Source organism: Macaca fascicularis, chromosome 1 (assembly GCF_037993035.2).
Source record: "Macaca fascicularis isolate 582-1 chromosome 1, T2T-MFA8v1.1".
NCBI lineage: Eukaryota > Metazoa > Chordata > Mammalia > Primates > Cercopithecidae > Macaca > Macaca fascicularis.
Window position 1 is genome coordinate 224,542,629 of NC_088375.1, and position 24,406 is coordinate 224,567,034.

General features: G+C 41.7%; 1 protein-coding gene across 32 annotated transcripts in view; it reads right to left on the reverse strand.

Moving 5' to 3' along the window:
• Window positions 1-24,406, reverse strand: part of KIF1B (kinesin family member 1B) — a 177,546-nt gene that overhangs the window by 113,167 nt on the left and 39,973 nt on the right. For all 32 annotated transcript variants that reach the window (XM_045387517.2, XM_045387470.2, XM_065534466.2 and 29 more), the window contains exons 3-9: window positions 17,573-17,649; window positions 15,209-15,388; window positions 11,637-11,702; window positions 6,071-6,249; window positions 5,370-5,481; window positions 1,437-1,514; window positions 680-745 (exon numbers count right to left, since the gene is read on the reverse strand). In XM_045387517.2, coding sequence (XP_045243452.2) covers window positions 680-745; window positions 1,437-1,514; window positions 5,370-5,481; window positions 6,071-6,249; window positions 11,637-11,702; window positions 15,209-15,388; window positions 17,573-17,649 — 758 coding nt within the window. The remainder of the gene's footprint in view (window positions 1-679; window positions 746-1,436; window positions 1,515-5,369; window positions 5,482-6,070; window positions 6,250-11,636; window positions 11,703-15,208; window positions 15,389-17,572; window positions 17,650-24,406) is intronic.

Consider the following 24,406-nt stretch of genomic DNA (forward strand, 5'->3'; position numbering starts at 1 on the left):
GCCTCCAAGTAGAAAATGAGATTTTGTTTAAATTTCATGTCATAGATTATGACTTCTCCAAGGCAAGCAAGAAAGCATTTCATAATTCTTAGCAATTAAAATGAGGTTTTAAACTAAACTAAAACACACAATGACTAATTTAAATAATGTAGGCAATGAAGCCCCTAATTAAAAAAAGAGAATTTTTGTTTTAGCTTTACTGTTCTACCATTAAGGAGTAGGAAAAGAACAAAACTATTGGGAAAAAAACAAAACAAAACAAAAAACCTACTACTGGCTCTCAAATCAACAGCATCCACCAAAGCCAAACTGCTCAAAATACTCCAAAAGATACTGCATCCTACTCAGAAAACATTACACAGGAAAAGAAGAGACAATAAATCAACTTGGTTTTTGTGATAGACATAAAACAAGGCTCAAAAAAATCAGTCAAACCTTAGGTGTTTGCTCTAGTTTTTACAGATCTATATTTACTTTTGTTCTCCTTAGTCTCTTTTACTTGCAGTACAAAGTCAAACTGTTTTATACCTAGTATCTTATCTGAAAAGCTCTAAAAAGAGAAAGGCAAGATTACAGAAAAGGGCCACAAAAAGGCAGCCTTCATAAACAATAATCAAATATCATCAAGTATATTTGCTGAACAGACACAACTCCCCTTATAATGAAGCATAAAACTTACCACCTCGGCCAAGGCTGAAATGACTTTGCCCAAAGTTGTAAGAGACTTATTAATATTTGCTCCTTCCTAAAATAAATACCAAATATGAAAGAATGATGATGAAGAATTTCTACTACTGTCATATCATATACAACATAAAACATGATTTGCCATATGCTAGCATATTTCATTATTACAAGTTCTAAAAACAACCTTTAGTCCTCAATCTATCCTCTTCTCCACTTGATAACAACATGCTGAGACCACAGGCCTAACTCACAGTCCTGAAGTATCTTCGAGATGTTTGTGCTCCAAAAGTTTACAGATGTGTGCAGCCTTCTTCCCTCAACTCATCAACATGAAACTTCTGTTCTCACATCTTAATACTGTATATCCTATTCCCATTGCCATGTCTTAATTCCATCTAGCCAAATGCTGCCTGTTCCTTAAAATGCAATTCAACTCTCACCCTGACTATGATGTCCTCCCTAACTATTTAGTTAGATAACTTATCCTTCTATTGAAGTTACAGATCAGGAGTCAGCAAAATTTTTCCATAAAAGGACAGACAAAAATTATTTCAGGTTTTGTGGGCCATATGGTCTCTGTCACAACACTGCCATTGCAGTGCAAAAGCAGCCACAGACAATACATAAACAAATGTATGTAGCTGTGTTTCAATAAAATTTTATTTACAAAAACAGGTGGTGGCCATGGTTTGCTGTCTCATGGTACAGAACATTTACTGATCAGGCCATTTATTTGCTAAAATAAATACCTTTAATCGAGTCCCTTTGGCACCAGTTGAATCAGCTCGTTCACTTCCTGCTAGATCCACCAAGCTGATTTTACTGACCTGATAAAGAACAGTAACATGGGAGCAATTAAAAAATAAGCAAGATAGAGACAGGAAATATTTAGAGGCAGAATGCTTTTTAAAAGATTAAGGTATGGAGAAAACTAAAAGTATTAGAGCTTTTAAATATGGCACAAAAAGATCAAGACAACACCTATCAGAGTCAGTTTAAACAGCACACACAGCAGGTGCAGTGGCACACGCCTGTAGTCCCAGCTACTCGGGAAGCTCCTTTCAGCCCAGGAGTTCAAAGCTGTCTACTACACTCCAGATTGGCAACATAGAAGACCCTGTGTCTTTAAAAAAAAATTTTTTTTTAATTAGAAAAAAAAGAGCGTGCACAAAATTCATAGCAATTACCACGGTTCAAAAAAAGTAACTTTAGTATAAACACGACATAGTTTACTAGAGTATGTTATAAAAATAAGTAAAACTCATCAACTCATTAAATGGCATACTAAAACTGAAGCTTTAAGCAACTGGAACTCTCACATATTGCTGGTGGGAATGTAAAATGGTACAATCACTTTGGAAAACAGTTTGATATTCCTTTTTTTTTTTTTTTGAGACAGAGTCTTGCTCTGTCACCCAGGCTGGAGTGCAATGGAGCGATCTTGGCTCACTGCAATCTCCACCTCCTGGGTTCAAACGATTCTCCCGCCTCAGCCTCCCGAGTAGCTGAGCTTACAGGTGCCCACCACCACGTCCAGCTAATTTTTTCTTTTTGTATTTTTAGTAGAGATGGGATTTTGCCATGTACACCAGGCTGGTCTCAAACTCCTGACCTCATGATCCACCCGCCTCAGCCTCCCATAGTGCTAGGATTACAGGTGTGAGTCGCCGCGCCTGGACTTGACATTTCTTAAGGAGCTACAGTAAGACTCAATCATCCTATTCCTAAGCATTTACCAAGAGAACAAAAACAAATGTCCACACAAAGACTTGTACACAAATATTCACAGCAGCTTCATTTGTAATAATCAAAAACTGGGAACAGTTTAAAAGTCCATCAACAGTTGAATTAATAAACGGTGGTGTATCTGTATAACGCAATACTCATCAACAATGAAAAGGAACTATTGATAAACACAACAACATAGATGAATCTCAAAATCACTATGCTAAGTGAAAGATTCCAGACAAAAAAACAGCACATACTCTATGATTCCATTTATATAAAATTCTAGAAAATGTAAACTAACATATACTGACAAAAGGCAGGTCCGGAACTGCCCAGGGATTGCCGTAGAAGGGATATAGAGAAAGACTACAAACAGGTACGAGGCAACTTTTGAGAATAATAGAAATTATCATTATCTGGATTGTGGCACTAGTTTCACAGGTATAAAAATATGTCAAAACTGACCAAATTTTACGCTTTAAATATGTGCCATTTACTGTATACTTCAATAATACCTCAATAAAGTTGTAAAAAAATAAAGCTTCAGGAAAGTTTAGACAAAAGTATCCAAAATGGACTACCAGGAAAGCTATGATTATGGGATTAACATTAATTTTGTAGATTTGACATCATGGGAAAAGGGCAAAAAACATTTTTTTTTTTTTTTTTTTTTTGAGATGGAGTCTCGCTCTGTCGCCCAGGCTGGAGTGCAGTGGCCGGATCTCAGCTCACTGCAAGCTCCGCCTCCTGGGTTGACGCCATTCTCCTGCCTCAGCCTCCCGAGTAGCTAGGACTACAGGAGCCCGCCACCTCACCCAGCTAGTTTTTTTGTATTTTTTTTTTTAGTAGAGATGGGGTTTCACCATGTTCACCAGGATGGTCTTGATCTCCTGACCTCGTGATCCGCCCGTCTCGGCCTCCCAAAGTGCTGAGATTACAGGCTTCAGCCATCGCGCCCGGCCAAAACATTTTTATATACAATGTTCTTTCCTGGCATTCAGATAAATACTAACTAATAAATAGCACTAACATTATAACCTCTGGCTAAGCAAGTTGTTTGATCACCTATATAAGAAGTTTGTTTTTTTTTTTTGAGATGAAGTTTCGCTCTTATCACCGAGGCTGAAGTGCAATGGCACGACCTCAGCTCACTGCACTCTCCGCCTCCCAGGTTCAAGCGATTCTCCTGCCTCAGCCTCTGGAGTAGCTGGGATTACTGGCACACACCACCATGAGCGGCTAATTTTTTGTATTTTTAGTAGAGACTGGGTTTCACCGTGTTGACCAGGCTGGTCTCGAACTCCTGACCTCAGGTGATCTCCTGCCTCAACCTCCCAAAGTGCTTGGATTACAAGTGTGAGCCACGGTGCCCAGCAGGAGTTTTTTGTTTTTTGTTTTTCTTTTTGAGACAGAGTCTCGCTCTGTCACCCATGCTGGAGTGCAGTGGCACGATCTCGGCTCACTGCAACCTCTGCCTCCTGGGTTCAAGCGATTCTCCTGCCTCAGCCTCTTGAACAGCTGGGACCACAGGCCCAGCCAATTTTTTTTTTTTTTTTTTTTTTTTTTTGAGACGGAGTCTTGCTCTGTCACACAGGCTGGAGTGCAGTGGCCGGATCTCAGCTCACTGCAAGCTCCACCTCCCGGGTTTACGCCATTCTCCTGCCTCAGCCTCCCGAGTAGCTGGGACTACAGGCGCCCGCCACCTCGCCCGGCTATTTTTTTTGTATTTTTTAGTAGAGACGGGGTTTCACCGTGTTAGCCGGGATCGTCTCTCGATCTCCTGACCTCGTGATCCGCCCGTCTCGGCCTCCCAAAGTGCTGGGATTACAGGCTTGAGCCACCGCGCCCGGCAAGCCCAGCCAATTTTTTTGTATTTTTAGTAGAGACAATGTTTCACCATGCTGGCCAGGCTGATCCCGAACTCCTGACCTCCTGATCCGCCCACCTTGGCCTCCCAAAGTGCTGGGATTACAGGCGTGAGCCACTGCGCCCAGCCTAGCAGGAGTATATTTTTAAAAATCATTTTCAGCTAGGAATAAGTCAACAAATAAAAGGTGATTCTAATAGTTGTTGACAGTGGTATCAAAAGGATTTTATAAGGCAAAGGATCTTTTATAATTGCCAGTACAATAAACCTAACTTCAAGTTTAAAAATCCAGTTGCATCCTTCTTAGGAATGTAGATAGAGTAGTATTCAACATAAATTTTTTATTACTAACAATAAGATTGACATTACTGAGTGGCTACTCTGTGCCAGACATTATTGTATGCACTTAACCTATATTAACATGTAATCCTTTTAACAATCCTATCAGGCTGTTATGGATGGGGAAACTGAGGAACAAAGAGGTTAAGTAGTTTGCGCAAAGTAACATAGCTGAAGAGTGGCAGAATAAGAATTCAAAGCAAACAATCTAACTCTAAAGTCTGTGACATTTAACCACTATAGAAAATGAAAAATCAATAAGCAAGAAAGGTATTTGAAGAACATCAGAACTGTTGTGGAGTTACTTTCCAGGAATAAAACATATCATTTGCTTAAACATTTAATCCCACTATAACAGTATCATAGCTCAAAAAAAAAAAAAAAAAAAAAAAAGAATACACATACCAAAGGCAACTAACATGGTAATAATAAAAAGGTTCAGTCAAGAAGAAGAAAAGAAAGAACTTTCTCCCACAAGACTGCTTAAATGTCTTGTATTGAGTAGTTTTTGAGACCCAAAGTCCTGGATTGTTTTTTTTCCTAACTCTATTCTCTATCTTGCAACTTCATTTAAGAATCTATACAGAAAACTGGTGTAGGGTGGAAGAAAAATTTAAAACACCCTCCCCATCAAGTAAAAGAGCACCCCCCAACACCCAACCTTCCACAAACAGCAGAGGGCAACAAAAGAGACTTCTCAAAATCTCCATCCTTCACAACTCAAGCCTACAGACTGAAGTTCTCCTACCTTCTCAGTGGAAAGGTTGGTCTCATTATCGTGTTTCTTCTGGGTGAAAACAATCGTAAACACAGCGTGGGAACGGCTACTTGTTTCATTCATGTTCGTAGCTGCCACTGTCCTAAATAAACATAAAGGTGACCACGTGACAATGGAATTCTTAGATGAGAGTTGAAATGGACAGCAGGCTCCACATTATAAGCATAACAATCACAAGCAATAGTCTTAAACTTATTCACAGATTGCAAGACTGTCACTTACACAACTGCTCTCAATACTGCCTTATTTGTGAGCCCATCAAGTTCCAAAGGCACCCCATCAGAATCATTTTTCATACTCCAGCTATCCCTTTAGAAACCAATGAAGCATTTAATTTTTATTCTTTATTGGTGCTCATTTATTCCAGAATCAATTACTACCATAGCCACATATATACATGGTAACTAACATTTTACCATGACTTGATGAAAACCTAAGAGTAAACTTAACCAGAGCTCTAACATGTTTCAGCAATGCACTGTTTAGATGGAAGAAAGACACTTAACCCAACACGCTGAAGCCCTCACTGTTACAGCACAGTCAAAGGATCAGAGGACTCTACAATAAAAGCAACTTTCATAGCTATAAATGTGGCTTCAAACACTTAACTGGGAAAAAAGGACCTCAAAAGGTACCAAAGACCTCAGTCATTACTCTATTTCCCACCATACCTGGCTTTGTTCCCAGCATCCATGAGGTCAGCAATGTCTGTGTAGGAAGTAACTGCCAACTTGGACAGATCCTCCACATAGGGTCCAAGAAGTGGGTGTTCACGCACACGCAAATTACCCTTGTTTTTTGGATTCAGCAAATCTCGTACTCTCTCACAGTAAATTTCCATGTAGCTCACCTATGAACAAATTAGTAAAGTGAATTAGAGAGAAAAAGAAATCACATACAGAGGCCGGGTGCGGTGGCTCATGCCTGTAATCCCAACACTTTGGGAGGCCAAGGAGGGCGGATCACTTGAGATCACTCGAACTAGGAGTTCGAGACCAGCCTGGCCAACATGGTGAAATCCCGTCTCTACTAAAAATACAAAAAGGAGTCAGGCGTGGTGGCGCATGCCTGTAGTCTCAGCTACTCGGGAGGCTAAGGCAGGAGAAATCACCTGTACCTGGGAGGTGGAGGTTGGAGTGAGCCGAGATCACACCACTGCACTTCAGCCTGGGTGACAGAGTGAGACTCTGTCTTAAAAAAAAAAAAAAAAAAGAAAAGAAAAGAAAAGAAAAAGAAAACAAAAGAAATCACATACAGAACAAAAAATTTCTTTTAACTTTTATTAAAAGTTCTAAAATTAGAGATCAGCAACCTTTACAAAGTTAAATGCCATAACCCTAGGCACTTTTATTCTATTAACAACACACACAGATCATCACACTGCATAGGGTAAAACCAGCCTTCAGACTTTCTCTGTAAGGGAGAGGTAAACAGATTATCTCTGGAATGTAGTGACTGCTAAAAGATATTTGAGTAGCAATTTATCAGTTATCAATGTTTTTTAAAATGTATACTATTGTCAGTAACTGGGATTTGCATTGAGGTTACTCCAAGAACTTGGAAATAAGACTTCTATTAGAGTTAAAACCAAGGAACAATATAAATATTAGAGAGCAGAGAAGACAAAACAGACAGGTGATGCTAATTCTTTAAAGCTCACCAGACTGTTACTATGGACAATGTATCCACCAGAAGAGATGAGGGTTGACCAGCATGAAAGCTGGTGGTGGCAGGACCTATCCAAGATCTGTGAGGGAGAAAGAAGCCTCAGACAACACACTTCATAAATTCTTGTCTCATTGGCAGGACCATTCGATCATGGTGATTAATGCATTAAGCTATCATTTCTTAACCCGGGGCAATTAAACACGTATCTAAGCAACTCCTCTCCCTCTAATTCCATGCACACCAAACAACCAACAGGGTTCCAACAGAGAGGTCTGTCCACAGAAAGATAATATATTAAATAGTCTTGCAAATGGCTTGAGTGTTCTAGCCTTAGTAATAGTTATTTCTCATGGGAAAGTTAACAAACCAACAAGTTGGTTTCATAACATCAGTCAAATGAGCTTTACTCAAGTCTTAACTTTTAAGGACAGTCCTTTTCTTGATGAATCTACAAAATCAGATTTCTAAGCAAACAAGGCTCTAAACTAGGGTAAATTCATCACAATAGGCCACATTATGATGCTACCCAGGAAACAGATCCTTCTGTATCATGGAGCTATTCAAGCTTACACTACGGCTCCTGCATTTTTAAACTTTAAATGTCTATGGACACATTTTCAGAGTATCTGGAATGGAACCTTAATTCCATTTCTATTGCCGTTTTCTTTCATTCAGTCTCTAACTGTATTTTTATACTGTATTTTATTTTTATTTTTATATATTTTTTGAGACTGTATCTTACTCTGTCACCCAGGCTAGAGTGCAATGGCTCAAACACGGCTCACTGCAGCCTCGACTTCCTGGGCTTAAGCAATCCTCCTGCCTCAGTCACTGGAGTAACTGGGACTACAGGCACATAACACCACACCTAGCTAATGAAAAAAAAATTTTTTTGCAGAAACATGGTCTCACCGTGTTGCCCAGGCTGGTCTTGAACTCCTGGGCTCAAGCAATCCTCCCATCTCAGCCTCCCAAAGTGCAGGGATTCCAGGCGTGAGCCACCACACCCGGCCTTATTTTGTATTTTAAAATCAATTAAAGGTCGGACGTGTTGGCTCACCCCTGGAATCCCTGCACTTTGGGAGGTCGAGGTGGGCAGATTGCTTGAGCTCAGGAGTTCGAGACCAACCTGGGTAACATGGTAAAACCTCATCTCTACCAAAAATACAAAGAATTAGCCAGGCATGGTAGTGTGTGCCTGTGGTCCCAGCTACTCGGGAGGCTGAGATGGGAGGATCACTCAAGCCCAGGAGGTTGGTGATGCAGTAAGCCGAGATCATGCCACTGCACTCCAGCCTGGGTGACAGTGAGATTCTGTCTCTAAAAATAAATAAAAAATAAAATAAAATAATAAAATCCATTTAAAAAAATTGAGAACTTGGCCAGATGCAGTAGCTCATTCCTGTAATCTCAGCACTTTGGGAGTCACGCACTGTGGCAGATGCTTGTGGTGCAAATAACTCAGGAGGCTGAGGCAGGAAGATCACTGAGCCCAGGAGGTCAAGGCTGCAGTGAGCCCTGTTTGCACCATTGCATTCCAGTCTGGGTAACAGAACAAGACCTTGTCTTAAAAAGAAAAAGAAAAGAAAAAAAAGTCAGGTGCAGCGGCTCACACCTATAATCCCAGCACTTTGGGAGGCCAAGGCAGGCGGATCACGAGGTCAAGAGTTCGAGACCAGCTTGGACAACTGGTGAAATCCTGTGTCTACTAAAAATACAGAAAATTAGCCAGGTGCGCTGGCAGGCGCCTGTAATCCCAGCCTCTCAGGAGCCTGAGGCAGGAGAATTGCTTGAACCTGGGAGGCGGAGGTTGCAGTGAGCAAATACCATGCCACTGTACTCCAGCCTAGGTGAGAGTGAGACTCCGTCTCCAAAAAAAAAGACAACCCTGAAAGCTAAAGCAATTAATCTATTATGAGAGTAAAATAACAGAACAATAAATATTCTTTCTGACAGCAAGTCATGCTAGAAAGTGAGATGATTCTTCAATCGTTGCTTTGTACTTAAATGTGTACATACAATCCTGAATCCCTGGAATATATTACATCTTTTGGAACACTCGTCCCTTTTCACACAAATGTGAGACAAAGAGAACCCAAATAATCTGGGTAAAAGTTCATGTGCTTCATTCCTTATTCTCTGATATGTGAATCCATCCAAAGCCATCATTTCTTTTACTTCTGCACTAACCACTCCAGATGCGACCTGGCAAATCCAACTCACTGAGGACTGTTCTCTTATAGGCACTAGGCAATTGGTATACATCACTAAATAAAACAGACAAAGAACCCTCCCCCAGTGAGCTTATGCTTCTAGCAAGGGACACTGATCATAAACAACAAACATAAAAAATAAGTAACTGAGAAAGCATGTTAGAACATGATGAGTACGATGGAAAAAAGAAAATAGAACAGGGGAAGAGAGCTCAGGATGTGGGGTAAAGGGCAAGATACAGTATTAAATAAGGTAGTCAAGGTAAGCCTCACTGAGAGTGTGTGATTTAAGCAGACTTGAAGAATGTGATTTAAGCAGACTTGAAGAACGTGAGAAACTTAAGTCAAAATGACATACAAGCGAACAACATTTCAGGCAGGAAGAGAAGTAAATGTAGAGGCCTTGAAGCAGGAATGTTTCTGGAATGTTCTTGAAACAGCAAAAAAGCCAGTATGGGTGAAGCAGAGTAAACAGGGAAGGAAGTAAAAGAGGCAGGTAGAGAGGTCCCGCAAATGTAGCAAGAAACCACAGTGTCAATTAGGAACCTATGCTCCACTCCAAGTTAAGCCTGGGAATTCGAATAAGAAAGAAAAGAGCATCTTCTTTTATTATCTGTAAGCTCAAAAATTCTATCACCTGATTCAAAAAAAGTGTAACTATGGGACAATCAGAAAATTCATTTTAATGAAAATATGCTTAGGGCAGCACATTCTCTTTTTGGTATATGACAGTCACAAGACAGAATTCCTTAGAATTTACACATTTATGCAACACCTTATAAGTGAAGAAAAAACTCCAAAGCAATTAAATGAATTAACTAGGAATGAAATGCTGTAAGCCCACAGAGAATCACAACATATGCCAAAAAGAAAAGAAAAAAAATCTCGAGATTGCTTAAAAGGCAGCCTATTTTTTCAAAACAGACTCATGGTAACAGAACACTTTAATAATTTCAGTTACTATGAAAGTGAATACCAAAAAAGGGTGTGGTGGCGGGTGGGGGGTGAGAGAGAGAGGGAGGGAGAGAGAGATACAGCAGTTACTTTCTTTTTTTTGAGACAGACTCCAGGCTGGGTGCACTGGCATGATCTTGGCTCACTGCAACCTCTGCCTCACCGAGTTCAAAGGATTCTCCTGCCTCAGCCTCCTGAGTCACTGGGATTACAGGTGTGCACCACCACAGCCAGCTAATTTTTTTGTGTTTTTAGTAGAGACGGAGTTTTGCCAGGTTGGCCACGCTGGTCTCAAACTCCTGGCCTCAAGTGATCCATTCACCTCCCGAAGTGCTGGGATCACAGGTGTGAGCCCCAAAACAGCTTCTTAAAGCACATACAAAACAGAAAGAATATTTATCAAATAAGTAAATGTGTATAAAGTAATTCTATAGACTTCATGAAAGAGCCAGGGTAAACACAGGATGGATAATTACTTTCCAAGTTTTTATTAGCAATTTAAAAAGTAGGAAAGGGGAAGATTTGATTATATATATTTAAAACCTATGCCTGTCAAAAACCATTATTAACAATATTAAAGGAGAAGAGTTCCCACAAATGAATCAGAAAAACATTGTGAACCCAATGCATACGAACAAGCATATGCATAATTTACAAGATGTTCAACCACACTAATAATCAAAGAAATTCAAATTTAAGTAAGAGAATACTTACATTATCAAATTAGCAAAGATTAAAAAACTGAAAAATGTTGGCAAGGACACAGTGGGTGCTTACACCCTCCTGATGTGATTGAAAACTGTTACACAGCATTACTTTCCAAAAAGGCATTTGGCAATTCAAATGTATTATTTAAAAACCAAGAAACATACAAAAGATAATAACTGAAAATAAATGCACAGACTTATCAACAAAGATTCAATTGTGGCTGGGCTCAGTGATTCACACTGTAACCCTAGTACTTTCAGAGGTGGAGGAGGCAAGATTGCTTGAGCCCAAGAGTTCAACACCAACCTGGGCAACATAGGGAAACTCCATCTCTACAAAAAAATCAAGTATCCAGGGGTGGTGGTGGCACACACCTGTTGTCCCAACTATTTGAGAAGCTGAGGGGGTAAGATCGCTTGGGCCCAGAAGGTCAAGGCTGCAGTGAGCTGTGATCATGCCACTGCACTCCAGGGCCTGGGCAAGAGTGAGACCCTGTCACCACCAGGCACTCCCCCAAAAAAAGATTAAAGCAGGACACTATTCATTATACCCCAAACCCAGAAATAGCCTAAAAGGACAAAAATGAAGGAATGGTAAAGTGATCTGTACCACAGTCATAATTTGGAGCCATTTAAGTGATGCTTGAGAGAATGGAAAACAAGGGCCTATGGTGTCAACTCACGGCTGTACTCACCTCTACAGAGTAAGACATTTCTTCATTACAGTTGTCATTGATTTTCTCAAAGAGTTCTTCACATAACTAGGGAAGCAGAATGAGAGAGGCATGAATAGCCCAAATGAGAGGAGTATTAAGTTATCCATGCATGCTCAATGAATTAGCCAGACGTCCTTTCTCACTCTGTCTCAAAACATATTATGTCATAAACATCAAGATATGATTAATGCTTAGAATAAAGTCAGTCATGCACCGCATAACCATGATTCGGTCAATGATGGACTGCATATATGAGAGTGATCCCCCTAAGATTATAAGAAAGCTGGAAAATTCCTATCACCTAGTGATATCTTGATGATACTGACCCTGTGTAGGCCTAGGCTAATAAATGTGTATCTTAGTTTTTAACAAAAAAGTTTAAATTTTTTGGCCAGGCGCGGTGGCTCAAGCCTGTAATCCCAGCACTTTGGGAGGCCGAGACGGGAGGATCGCGAGGTCAGGAGATCGAGACCATCCTGGCTAACACGGTGAAACCCTGTCTCTACTAAAAAAATACAAAAAACTAGCCGGGCAAGGTGGCAGGCGCCTGTAGTCCCAGCTACTCGGGAGGCTGAGGTAGGAGAATGGCGCAAACCCGGGAGGCAGAGCTTGCAGTGAGCTGAGATCCGGCCACTGCACTCCAGCCTGGGCGACAGAGCCAGACTCCGTCTCAAAAAAAAAAAAAAAAAAAAAAGTTTAAATTTTTTTTCAAAAATTAAAAATTTGGGCTGGGAGTGGTGGCTCATGCCTGTAATCCCAGCACTTCTGGAGGCCAAGGCAGGCAGATCATAAGGTCAGGAGATCGAGAACATCTTGGCCAACATGGTGAAACCCCATCTCTACTAAAAATACAAAAATAGTCCCAGCTATTCTGGAGGCTGAAGCAGGAGAATAGCTTGAACCCTGGAGGCGTAGGTTGCAGTGAGCCAAGATTGTGCTACTACACTTCAGCCTGGGTAAGAAGAGTGAAACTCTGTCTTTAAAAAAAAAAATTTGGCCAGGTGCAGTGGCTCACGCCTATAAATCTCAGCACTTTGGGAGGCCAAGGCAGGCAGATCACTTGAGGCCAAGAGTTCAAGACCAGCCCGGCCAACATTGTGAAACCCCGTCTCTACTAAAAATACAAAAATTAGCCAGACGTGGTGGTACGTGCCTGTAGTCCCAGCTCTCAGGAGGCTGAGGCACAAGAATTGATTGAACCCAGGAAGCGGAGACTGCAGTGAGTGAGACAGCGCCACTGTACTCCAGTCTAGGTGACAAAGCAAGACTCTGTCTCAAGAAAAAAAAAAACTAAAAAATACAAAAAAGCTTATAGAATAAGAATATGAAGAAAGAAAACATTTTTGTACAGCTGTACAATGTGTTTGTGTGTGTGGTTTTTGTTTTTTTTTTTTTTTTTTTTTTTTTGAGACGGAGTTTCACTCTTGCTGACCATGCTAAAGTATAATGGCGCGATCTCGGCTCACTGCAACCTCCGTTTCCTGGGTTCAAGCAATTCTCCTGCCTCAGCCTCCCAAGAAGCTGGGATTACAGGCATGTGCCACCATGCCCGGTTCATTTTTTTGTATTTTTAGTAGACATGGGGTTTCACCATGTTGGTCAGGCTGGTCTCAAACTCCTGACCTCTGGTATCCACCTGCCTTGGCCTCCCAAAGTGATGGGATTACAGGCGTCAGCCACCATGCTGGGCCTGTTTGTGTTTTAAACTAAAGGTTATTATAAAAGGATCAGAAAGTTTAAAAATTTTTAAAGTTTATAAAGTAAAAAGGTTACAGTAATTTAACTAAGGTTAATTTATTATTGAAAGGAAACTGTTTCTAAAACTAAATTTAGTGTAGCCTAAGTGTGCAGCATTTATAAAGTCTACAATAGTGTACAGCAATGTCCTAGGCCTTCACATTCACTCACCACTCACTCACTGACTCACCCAGAGCAACTTCCAGTCCTGCAAGCTCCATTGTAAGAGCACTATGCAGGTGTGCCATTTTAAATCTTTTATATCATGTTTTTACTGTACTTTTCTAGTTTAGATACACAAATACCATTCTATTATAATTGCCTATTCAGTACAGTAACATGCTACACACGTTGACAGCCTCGGAGCAACAGGCTATACAATGTAGTCTAGGTATGCAGTAGTTTATACCTTGTAGGGTTTGTGTAAGTACACTCTATGATGTTTGTACAACGACAAAAGCACCTAACAACTAATGATGCATTTCTCAAAATGTACCCCAACCCTTAAGTGATGCATGACTATAAAAGGAAAATTTTAAATACAATCTTCTCACTTAATCTTTTTTTTTCTTAAGTTTTTAGGCCCCGCACAGTGGCTCATGTCTGTAATCCCAGCACTTCCAGAAGTCAAGGTAGGCAGATCATCCTGAGCCCAGGAGTTTGAGACCAGCCTGCACAACATGGTGAGACCCTGTCTCTACAAAAAAATTTTAAAGGCTGGGCATGGTGGCTCATGCCTGTGATCCCTGCACTTTGGGAGGCCGAGGCGGGCAGACTGCCTGAGGTCAGGAGATTCAGACCAGCCTGACCAACATGGTGAAACCCCGTCTCTACTAAAAATGGCTGGGCATGGTGGCAGGCACCTATTGTCCCAGCTACTCGGGAGGCTGAGGCAGGAGAATCGCTTGAACCCAGGAGGCAGAGGTTGCAGTAAGCCAAGATGGAGCCACTGCACTCCAGCCTGGGCAACAGAGCGAGACTCTGTCTCAAAAAAAAATTTTTTTTTAATTAAAAAATTAGCTAGGTGTGGTGGCACATTGCTGTAGTCCCAGCTACTCTGGAGGCTAAGGCAGGAGGATCACTTGAGCCTGGGAGGTCAAGGCCTCAGTGAGCCATGATCACACCACCGCACTCCAGCATGAGCAACAGAGTGAGACCCCGTCTCAAATAAATAAGTAAATAATGAAGTTCTTTTTAAATACTTATGTCTTTCACCATTAAATCCTAAGTGAAAAAAATAATGAAAATAAAAATAAATAAATATCTATGTCAGAACTCTTCTTCATTCCCAAACAATAAAGGATCAAATCCAGTAATATTAACTGCTCTAAAAAAAAAGAGGGAGAATCTCAGAGTGTTTGACGTTTAAAGTAATACTATTAAATTAGGAAAATAAAATGAAAGTATCTCCGAATAAGGCTATCAAAAAAACAAAAAATAATCACATTCTTCAGAGGTGATGGAATTTGGAAAAAAATCAGATCAACAATATTCCCCAGGGATCTCCAGGACTTAGAACAGAGCTTTAACAAGCTGGTAACACTTTTCAAATGATAAAATAATATGGCATTGGATATATGGCAAAATCATTACAAAACACTGACTTTCCCACCTTTAATGACAGACATGTGTACATGTCAATCCTTCCCATTCAACTGTAAGCTCTTCTGAGGGAAAATAATGGGTTGTTCATCTTTGTGCCTGACATAAAATAATCCCCGAATAAATGTTCGTCAAATAAAAATAACTGTTAAAGCAATTTAAGACTAACAGTAATAATGAAGAGAAAATTTGTGTTTTGTTTTGTTTTTCACCTGTGGAATGATGCCAGCCTGGCTTTCTTCTTGTTTACCCATCATTGTATAAGATTTTCCAGCACCAGTCTGCCCATAGGCAAATATACAGACATTATATCCCTCAAAGGCGTGTAAGAGCATTTCCTTGCCAATGTCATTGTACACACGGTTTTGAGATGCAAAACAGGGATCTTCGGGCTGTAAAGAGTAAAAGGAGAAATAAATGACCTTTTATTCGTATTTCTTCCTATACTTACTTGATTGCTTCCATAATAAACAAAAGCGTCTGGAATCAGAACAGTCACCTAAAATTCACTACACATTTTTTAAGCCCCCTATACACAAGTTTACTTTTCTCATTAAATACACGTGCACGCACACACACACACACTCACAAACACATGCACTATCACAGTCATCCAGGTCAGTCATACATAAAAATAGCTATATAAAATTATCTGGCATGATTACATTTCGTTTTCTATAACCTTAAAAGTATCACTCTTTCATTCACAGAGCCAAGATTTTCTTAAGTGGAAAATGACAATAAATTGTCATTGGTCAAAGTCCACATATAAAAATACTTCTTTGAACTCATTCCAGCTACTGGGCTGTTTCTCAATAAACATAGCTTTCAGGAAACAGCGTTTCCAATCCCCTTCTCAGTCCCTTCCCTTGACAATTAGGCTTTGTCAATAGTTTATTGACATCTATTCCCCAGGGCCGGGCACAAGTGGCTCATGCCTGTAATCCTATCACTCTGGGAGGCCAAGGTGGGCAGATCACTTGAGGACAGGAGTTCGAGACCAGCCTGGCCAACATGGCGAAACTCCATCTCTACTAAAAATTCAAAAAATTAGCCAGGTGTGGTGGCACCCGCCTGTAATCCCAGCTACTCAGGAGGCCAAAGCAGGAGAACTGCTTGAACCCGGGAGATGTAGGTTGCAGTGAGCTGAGATCACGCCACTGCCCTCCAGCCTAGGCAATGCAGTGAGACTCAGTCTAAAAACAATAAATAAATACAAAACAGGAAAAATAAAACCAAAAACATATAACAAAGTGATGAACGATGCAGAAGTAAACTCTATCAACAATCCCTAAGAAGCAGCAACATTTGGGGTTCCACACTGAGTAAGGGTGCCAGGAAGGGCCCTACTCTGCATTTTCCTAAATATTGGTAATCTTTTGGGGGAATTCCCTTGTGGATCTGCAGCCTCTTTCCTTTTTTTTTTTTTTTGAGACAGAGTCACCTTCCATCACCCAGGCTGGAGTGCAGAGGTGCAATCTCGGCTCACTGCAACCTCCACCTCCTGGGTTCAAGCAATTCACCTGCCTCAGCCTCCCAAGTAGCTGAGATTACAAGCACCCACTACCAAGCCCAACTAATTTTTTTTTTTTTTTTTTGGAATTTTTAGTAGAGGCAGGGTTTCATCTTTCAAAATGTTCAAAACCCGCATTGCTCTACCACAATTTAAAAAAAAAAAATTGGCCAGGCGTGGTGGCTCACGCCTTTAATCCCAACATTTTGGGAGACCAAGACAGGTGGATCAGGAGGTCAGGAGTTCAAGACAAGCCTGGTTAACAACAACAACAAAAAAAACAATTTCTCTGTAGTCATTCCAATCTTGCTGGCCATTTCCTCAAAATTCAACTTAAAATTAACAGTACTCTAAGCAATTTTAATTTGGCATTTCCGGCCAGGCGCAGTGGCTCACACCTGTAATCCCAGCACTTTGGGAGGCAGACACGGGCGGATCACTTAAGGTCAGAAGCTCGAGACCAGCCTGGCCAAAATGGTCAAACCCTGTCTCTACTAAAAATACAAAAATTAGCTGGGCGTAGTGCTGTGCGCCTGTAATCCCAGCTACTCGGGAGGCTGAGGCGGCAGAATCACTTGAACCTGGGAGGCGGAGGTTGCAGTGAGCTGAGATGGCTCCACTGTACTCCAGCCTGGGCGACAGAGTGAAATTCCGTCTCAAAAGAAAAATAATAATAATTATTATTATTATTATTTGGCATTTCCTAAGATCAATGGGCAATAATGTTGGTAATGAGGATCCTAAGATACTGATAAATAAATCTTTGAGAAATGTCTAAATCAGTATAAATTTAGTGTACATGCAGTATAAATTTGGTGTAAACTAAATACATTCTATATGTATATATGTGTATATATTTATGTATAAATGTGTGCATAAACTTTCCATCAACCCAAATACTTTATGAATGAAAATACTATATCACTATATCAAAGAATGAACTCATGCTAGACAACACTTAAGAAGCAAAACTTGGAACTGCTCAGCTAAGAGGAAAGGCAAATTGGCAAGGAAAGAGGAAAGGAGGCAGGAGCTGGAAGCACTGTGGCATGAGGGTACTCACCGAGGTATGAGACCAGTAGGAATAGTCGAAGCTGAAGGACTTTGGAGCTTCCTTTGGATTCTTTGGGTTAATAATACCTAGAAGATAAAAACGTTTCATTGTATAAGTCACTCAATTACTAGTTCTTTAGTTAAACATGTTATTCTGCGTGTTCAAAACATCCCAATCAGTAAATTCATACCACTAAATCTGAATAGGGCAACCAAAAATTAATAGGCTTGGCTCAGTGACTCATGCCTGTAATCTCAGCATTTTGGGAGTCCGAGTCGTGCGGATCACTAGAAGTCAGGAGTTCAAGACCACCCTGGGCAATATGGTGAAACCCTGTCTCTACAAAAAAAATACCAAAAAAAAAAAAAAAACAACAACTAGCTGAGCATGGTGGCACACACCTGCAGTCCCAGCTACTTAAGAAGCTGAGGTGGGAGGATGGCTTGAGCCTGGAGGTTTGAGGATGTAGCTAGCTGTTATCAAGCCACTGCACTCCAGCCTATTTTGAGACCCCGTCTCAAAAAGGAATGAATGAATGAAAATAATCATAGTTTTAAGAGGTAATTTATACATGGAACTTGAAAAACCAGAACAACAGCATTGACTGCGTGTTACCAGTATTCAGAACAGACCCTGCTATAAAGTAGATGCTCAGTAAATATTCTGTGACAATGTTTATCCTCCTGAGGTAAGTTAGCAGCCAAAATTTGGAAATGAACCACATTTCTATTCTTTTCTTTCTGAAGACAGAATCTTGCGCTATTCCCCAGGCTGGAGTGCAGTGGTGCAATCTCAGCTCGCTGCAACCTCCACCTCCCGGGTTCAAGAAATTATTCTGCCTCAGCCTCCCAAGTAGCTGGGATTACTGGCACCCACCACTACAACCGGCTAATTTTTGTATTTCTAGTAGAGACAGGATTTCACCATGTTGGCCAGGCTGGTCTCGAACTCCTGATCTCAGGTGATCTGCATGTCTCGGCCTCCCTAAGTGCTGGGATTATAGGCATGAGCCACCGCACCTGGCCCACATTACTATTTTAAGGCACCTGTTAAGCCTTGAAATATTGGAACACATCAGAAATGGGGCTGGGCGCGGTGGCTCACGCCTGTAATCCCAGCATTTTGGGAGGCCAAGGCAGGTGGATCACTTGAGGTCAGGAGTTCGAGACTGGCCTGGCAAACATGGTGAAATCCTCTCTACCAAAAATACAAAAATTATCCAGGAATAGTGGTGTGTGCCTATAATCCCAGCTACTGGGGAGGCTGAGGCAGGAGAACCACTTGAACCCAGGAGGCAGAGGTTGCAGCAGAGGTTGCAGTGAGCTGATATCAATGTACTGCACTCCAGCCTGGGTGACAGAGTAAGACTTTATCTCAAGAAAAAAAAGAGAAATGAAAATTAGAAAAGTATTGAATGAGTCCAACTACTATTTGAAAGAAGCTTTTTTTTTTTTGAGACGGAGTCTCGCTCTGTCGCCCACGCTGAAGGGCAGTGGCACAATCTCGGCTCACTGCAAGCTCCGCCTCCCGGGTTCACGCCATTATCCTGCCTCAGCCTCCCGAGTGGCTGGGACTACAGGCGCCCACCACCACGCCAGGCTAATTTCTTTGTATTTTTAGTAAAGACGGGGTTTCACCGTGTTAGCCAGGATGGTCTCCATCTCCTGACCTCGTGATCCGCCCACCTTGGCCTCCCAAAGTGCCGGGATAACAGGTGTGAGCCGCCACGCCTGGCCATGAAAGCTCTTTTTAAAGATCTTACTATGTACTTCAGAAAAGCATTTGGTAATGAAGCATTTATTACAAATATAGTGTTATTTCTGAAATCTAAGGTTGATGAGTATGTAAATGATTAGAGTGTGTGTATGTATGTAATGTAGTATATAGTGGATCACAGACTAAGTCACTTTGGAGTGTAATTAACTGCGTATTACCAGTATTCAGAACAGACCCTTAGTAGATGCTCAGTAAATATTCCGTGATAATGTTTATCCATCCTAGGTAAGTTAGCAGCCAAAATTTGGAAATGAACCACATTACAGCAAAATTACTTTTTTGACTGAAATGCATGAAATCTCACCACCTACATTAAAAGTGATTTCTCGTGTCATTAATCCAGTCACACTACATTTCAGGGACTGACTATGAATGCTAAAGCTTAATCTTTCTCCCTCACTCATATACACAAAGCTTTAGTTCCTCAGATTTCACATGAAACAGAATCTTTATGGCATGTGGTCATGAAATCTCCTCAAAGACTGGACATCTCAACCAATCCACTCTTTTGAGGGAAGGCCACATCCCAGGCTATTAGTGAGATCAGGATTAAAAAATAAATCTGTCTCAGACAGCTGTTGCTCAGTACACAAATAGCAACAGTTGCTACGATGCTCTTGCTGGATTCCACTGGGCATAGCCACGCATTTATGTTCCAACCTCAAATGCTGACAGAGTATTAATAAAGTTCACACTGTACATAATCATGTGACAAGGAGACATGGTTCTAGAAAGAACATCTCTCCACATGCAAATGGTAATCCAAGCAAAGAAGTGTACTTCTAACCAAAGAGGTATTAAATACAAGATTTAAAAACCAGCTAACATTCACAGAACACTTACTCTGAGCCATAAGTACTTTATGTCTAGTAACTTTTTTTTTTTCTGAGACAGGGTCTCACTCTGTGGCCCAGACTGGAGTACAGTGGTACAATCACAACTCACTACAGACTCAACCTCCTGGGCTCAAGTGATATTCTGTGTCCCATACAGCCTCTGGAGTAGATAGGACCACAGGTTCATGCCACTACACCCGGCTAATTGTTTTTATTTTTTGTAGAGATGGGAGTCTCACTATGCTGCCCAGGCTGGTCTCGAACTCCTGGGCTCAAGCCACCCTCATGCCTTAGCTTCCCAAAGTGCTGGGATTACAGGTATGAGCCATCACACCAGACCTACTAACCTATTTGATGCTCCCAAGCACTCAATGAGGTAGATGTTTCATTACCCCCATTTTACAGATAAATAAACCATCATAGAGAGGTTAAATAAGTTATTCATGGCTCCAGAGCTAGCTAGTGGCAGATTCAGGATGCAATTTTGGAGAGTTTGGCTCCAGAGTTCACACTCTTAGCCAAGACACCATCATTTAAATGCTTATTCCCTACATGCAGCATTGCCAAGGCTAAAGGCAGGAAGGCATTTTCATGGAAATACATGTGCACACGTACATGTACGTGGCCACCCCGCTAAAATCATACTATAGGCATTGTTTAAAACTCTCTTTAAGGGCCGGGCACAGTGGCTCATACCTGTAATCTCAGCAGTTTGGGAGGCTGAGGTGGGCAGATCACCTGAGGTCAGGAGTTGCAGACCAGCCTGGCCAACATGGTGAAACTCCATCTCTGCTAAAAATATAAAAAATCAGTGAGGCGTGGTAAGGCACGCCTGTAATCCCAGCTACTCGGGAGGCTAAGACAGGAGAATCACTTGAACCCGAGAGGGGGAGGTTGCAGTGAGCCAAGATCACGCCACCATATTCCAGCCTGGGCAAAAAGAGCAAAACTCTATCTCAAAAAAAAAAAACTGTCTTTATGGCCTGGCTCGGTGACTCACACTTATAATCCCAGCACTTTGGGAAGCTCAGGCAGGAGGATCGCTGGAGTACAGGAATTTGAGACCAGCCTGGGCAACATGGTGAAATCTCATCTCCACAAAGAATACAAAGTTAGCTAGGCATGGTGGTGTGTGCCTGTACTCCCAGCTACTCAGGGGGCTTAGGCAGGAAGATCACCTGAGCGCAGGGAGGTCCAGGCTGCAGTTAGCCAAGATAGTGCCACTGCACTCCATCCTGGGTGACAGATTAAGACCCTGTCTCAAGTAACAACAACAAAAGAAAAAACCCACAAAAACAAAAAATTCTCATTTAAAAGTGGAAACTGATGGCTGGGCACGGTGACTCACGCCTGTAATCCTAGCACTTTGGGAGGCCGAGGAGGGTGGATCACTTGAGGTCAGGAGTTTGAGACCAGCCTGGCCAACATGGTGAAACACCATCTCTACAAAAAATACAAAAGTTAGGGAGGCATGGTGGTACGCACATGTAATCCCAGCTACTTGGGAGGCTGAGGCAGGAGAATTGCTTGAACCTGGGAGGCAGAGGTTGCAGTGAGCTAAGATTGCACCGCTGCACTCCAGCCTGGGCAACACAGCAAGATTCCATCTCAAAAATAAATAAAAATAAAAGTGGGAACTAGGAGGACTATAGTTCCTAAAAGATGAATGACCACACAAACTCTACCAAGAAAACGGAAATGAGTGTCATATTGTGTGAGTCAGATTCTAGGTTTCAGTAGCTTAGCAATAAGAACAATGATGAGACAAGGCATGCCCTCTGAGGTAGTCCTCACCGCTCAAAAACATGGTTATAATAAACACTCCTAGCCTCTAGAAAATTTGCTGTCAAAAAACTTTTAGGCCTCTGCACCATAAGACAGGGCCAAAAAATAAATGATAAAGCTTTTTTTTTTTTTTTTTGAGACGGAGTTTTGCTCTTGTTGCCCAGGCTGGAGTGCAATGGTAGGATCTCGGCTCACTGCAACCTCCGCCTCCTGGGTTCAAGTAACTCTCCTGCCTCAGCCTGCCACGTATCTAGGATTACAGGCATGTACCACCACACCCGGCTAATTTTGTACGTTTAGTAGAGACAGGGTTTCTTTCCTCATGTTGGTCAGGCTGTTCTCAAACTCCTGACCTCAGGTGATCCACCTACCTTGGCCTCCCAAAGTGCTGGGATTACAGGCATGAGCCACCGTGCCCAGCCAATAAAGCTTTTAAGCCATATTTCACTCAGCCTTTTAGCTACCAATTCTACCAAGAATGACTAAAAGGCTACTCAGATTTTATCCTTTTGTTCTCTTCTCCTCAGTAAAAAAAGAAAAAAAAAAAGAAAGAAAAACTACACCAATGAGCTAACTTCCTCAATTCACAGGAAATCCTTTTCCTCTTCCTCAATATTCCTTTCCCCCAGACTTTTGAAGCTTCTGAAGCTAACAGATTTTCCTAACTTACATCTTCAAAACCAAGCTGATTTTATTTTTTATTTTATTTTTTTATTTTTTTTTTGAGACAGTCTAGCTCAGCTGCCCAGGCTGGACTGCAGTGGCACGATCTCGGCTCACTGCAGCCTCTGCCTCCTAGGTTCAAGTGATTCTCCCCTCTCAGCCTCCCGAGTAGTTAGGATACAGGCAGCCACCAACATGCCTGGCTAATTTTTGTATTTTCCTAGAGACGAGGTTTCACCATGTTGACCAGGCTGGTCTTGAAATCCTTACCTCAGATGATCCACCTGCCTCGGCATCCCAAAGTGCTAGGATTACAGATGTGAGCCACTGCACCTGCCCCCAAGCTGCTTTAAAAATAACTGCTTCTATCAACAACAAATTCAATTTTTTCCCCCAGACAGTGTCATGGTCTGTCAACCAGGCTGGAGTGCAGTGGCTCAACCATGCCTTACTGCAGCCTGCAACTCCTGGGCTCAAGTGAATCTCTCACCTCAGCCTCCCAAGCAGCTGGGCCTACAGGCATGCGCTACCATGCCAAGCCAATTTTAAAATTTTTTTGTAGAGATGGGGCTCTGCCATGTTGCCTGGGCTGGACTGAAACTCTTGGCTCAAGCAATGCTCTTTCCTTGCCCTCCCAAAGTGCTTGAACTACAGACATGAGCTACCATGCCTGGTCTAATATTCTAAACATATGAAAGAACAATTTAAAAATACTGTATTGTATTTACAAAAATTAGCTGGGCGTGGTGGCAGGCGCCTGTAACCCCAGCTACTTGGGAGGCTGAGGCAGGAGAACTGTTTGAATCCAGAAGGCAGAGGTTGCAGTGACCCGAGATTGCGCCACTGCACCCCAGCCTGGGCAAGAGAGCGAGGCTTGGTTTCAAAAAAAAAAAAAAAAAAAGTTAAGAAATACTGTATTTAGGTGTTTTTGTGACCTTGGGTATGACTGCACTTCTGTGTCCTCTCTAAAATTGAGGTAATACCTAGTTTACAGAATTAAATGAGTGAAACACTTACACATGTGTTAATTTTTCTTAAATAGGTATTTTACCTTGTTTTAAACTCTCAATATTCAGTAGGTATGATAATATTCCATTTGATCTTTAAACCAAGGTAAAGAAAAACCAAGGTAAGAAAAACTGACTAGGCCCAGGTTCAGTGGCTCATGCCTGTAATCCCAACAATTTAGGAGGCCAAGGTGGGAGGATCATCTGAGTCCACGAGTTTGAGACCATCCTGGGCAACACAGTGAGACCCCATCTCTACAAAAAATAAAAAACAACAAAAAAAGAAAAGTTCACTAATTGATAAACTAAAGCACAATGTAAGGATTCTATTTCTTTTCTCTTTTAGAGACAGGGTCTTGCTCTGTCACCCTAGGCTGGAGTACAGTGGCAAGATCACAGCTCACACAGTCACTGAACTCCTGGGCTCAACTGATCCTCCCACCTCAACCTCCTGAGTAACTGGGACCATAGGCATGTGCCAACATGCACAGCTAATTTGTCTATTTTTTTGTAGAGACAGGGTCTCCCTAGGTTGCTCCAGCTGGTCTCAAACTACTGGGCTGAAGTAATTCTCCTGTTTTGGCCTCCCAAAGTGCTAGGATTACAAGTGTGGGCCACCATAGCCAGCCAAGAGCCTGTTTCTTGGCAAGAGTCAAAATACGACACTCAAGACCTTACTTAAATGTGTCCACAAATCTCTGGTGCTCCCCCGACATCATGTATCTTGAAAGTGCTTGGACCACGTCTTACGGATCCTCTACACTTACCAAGGACTC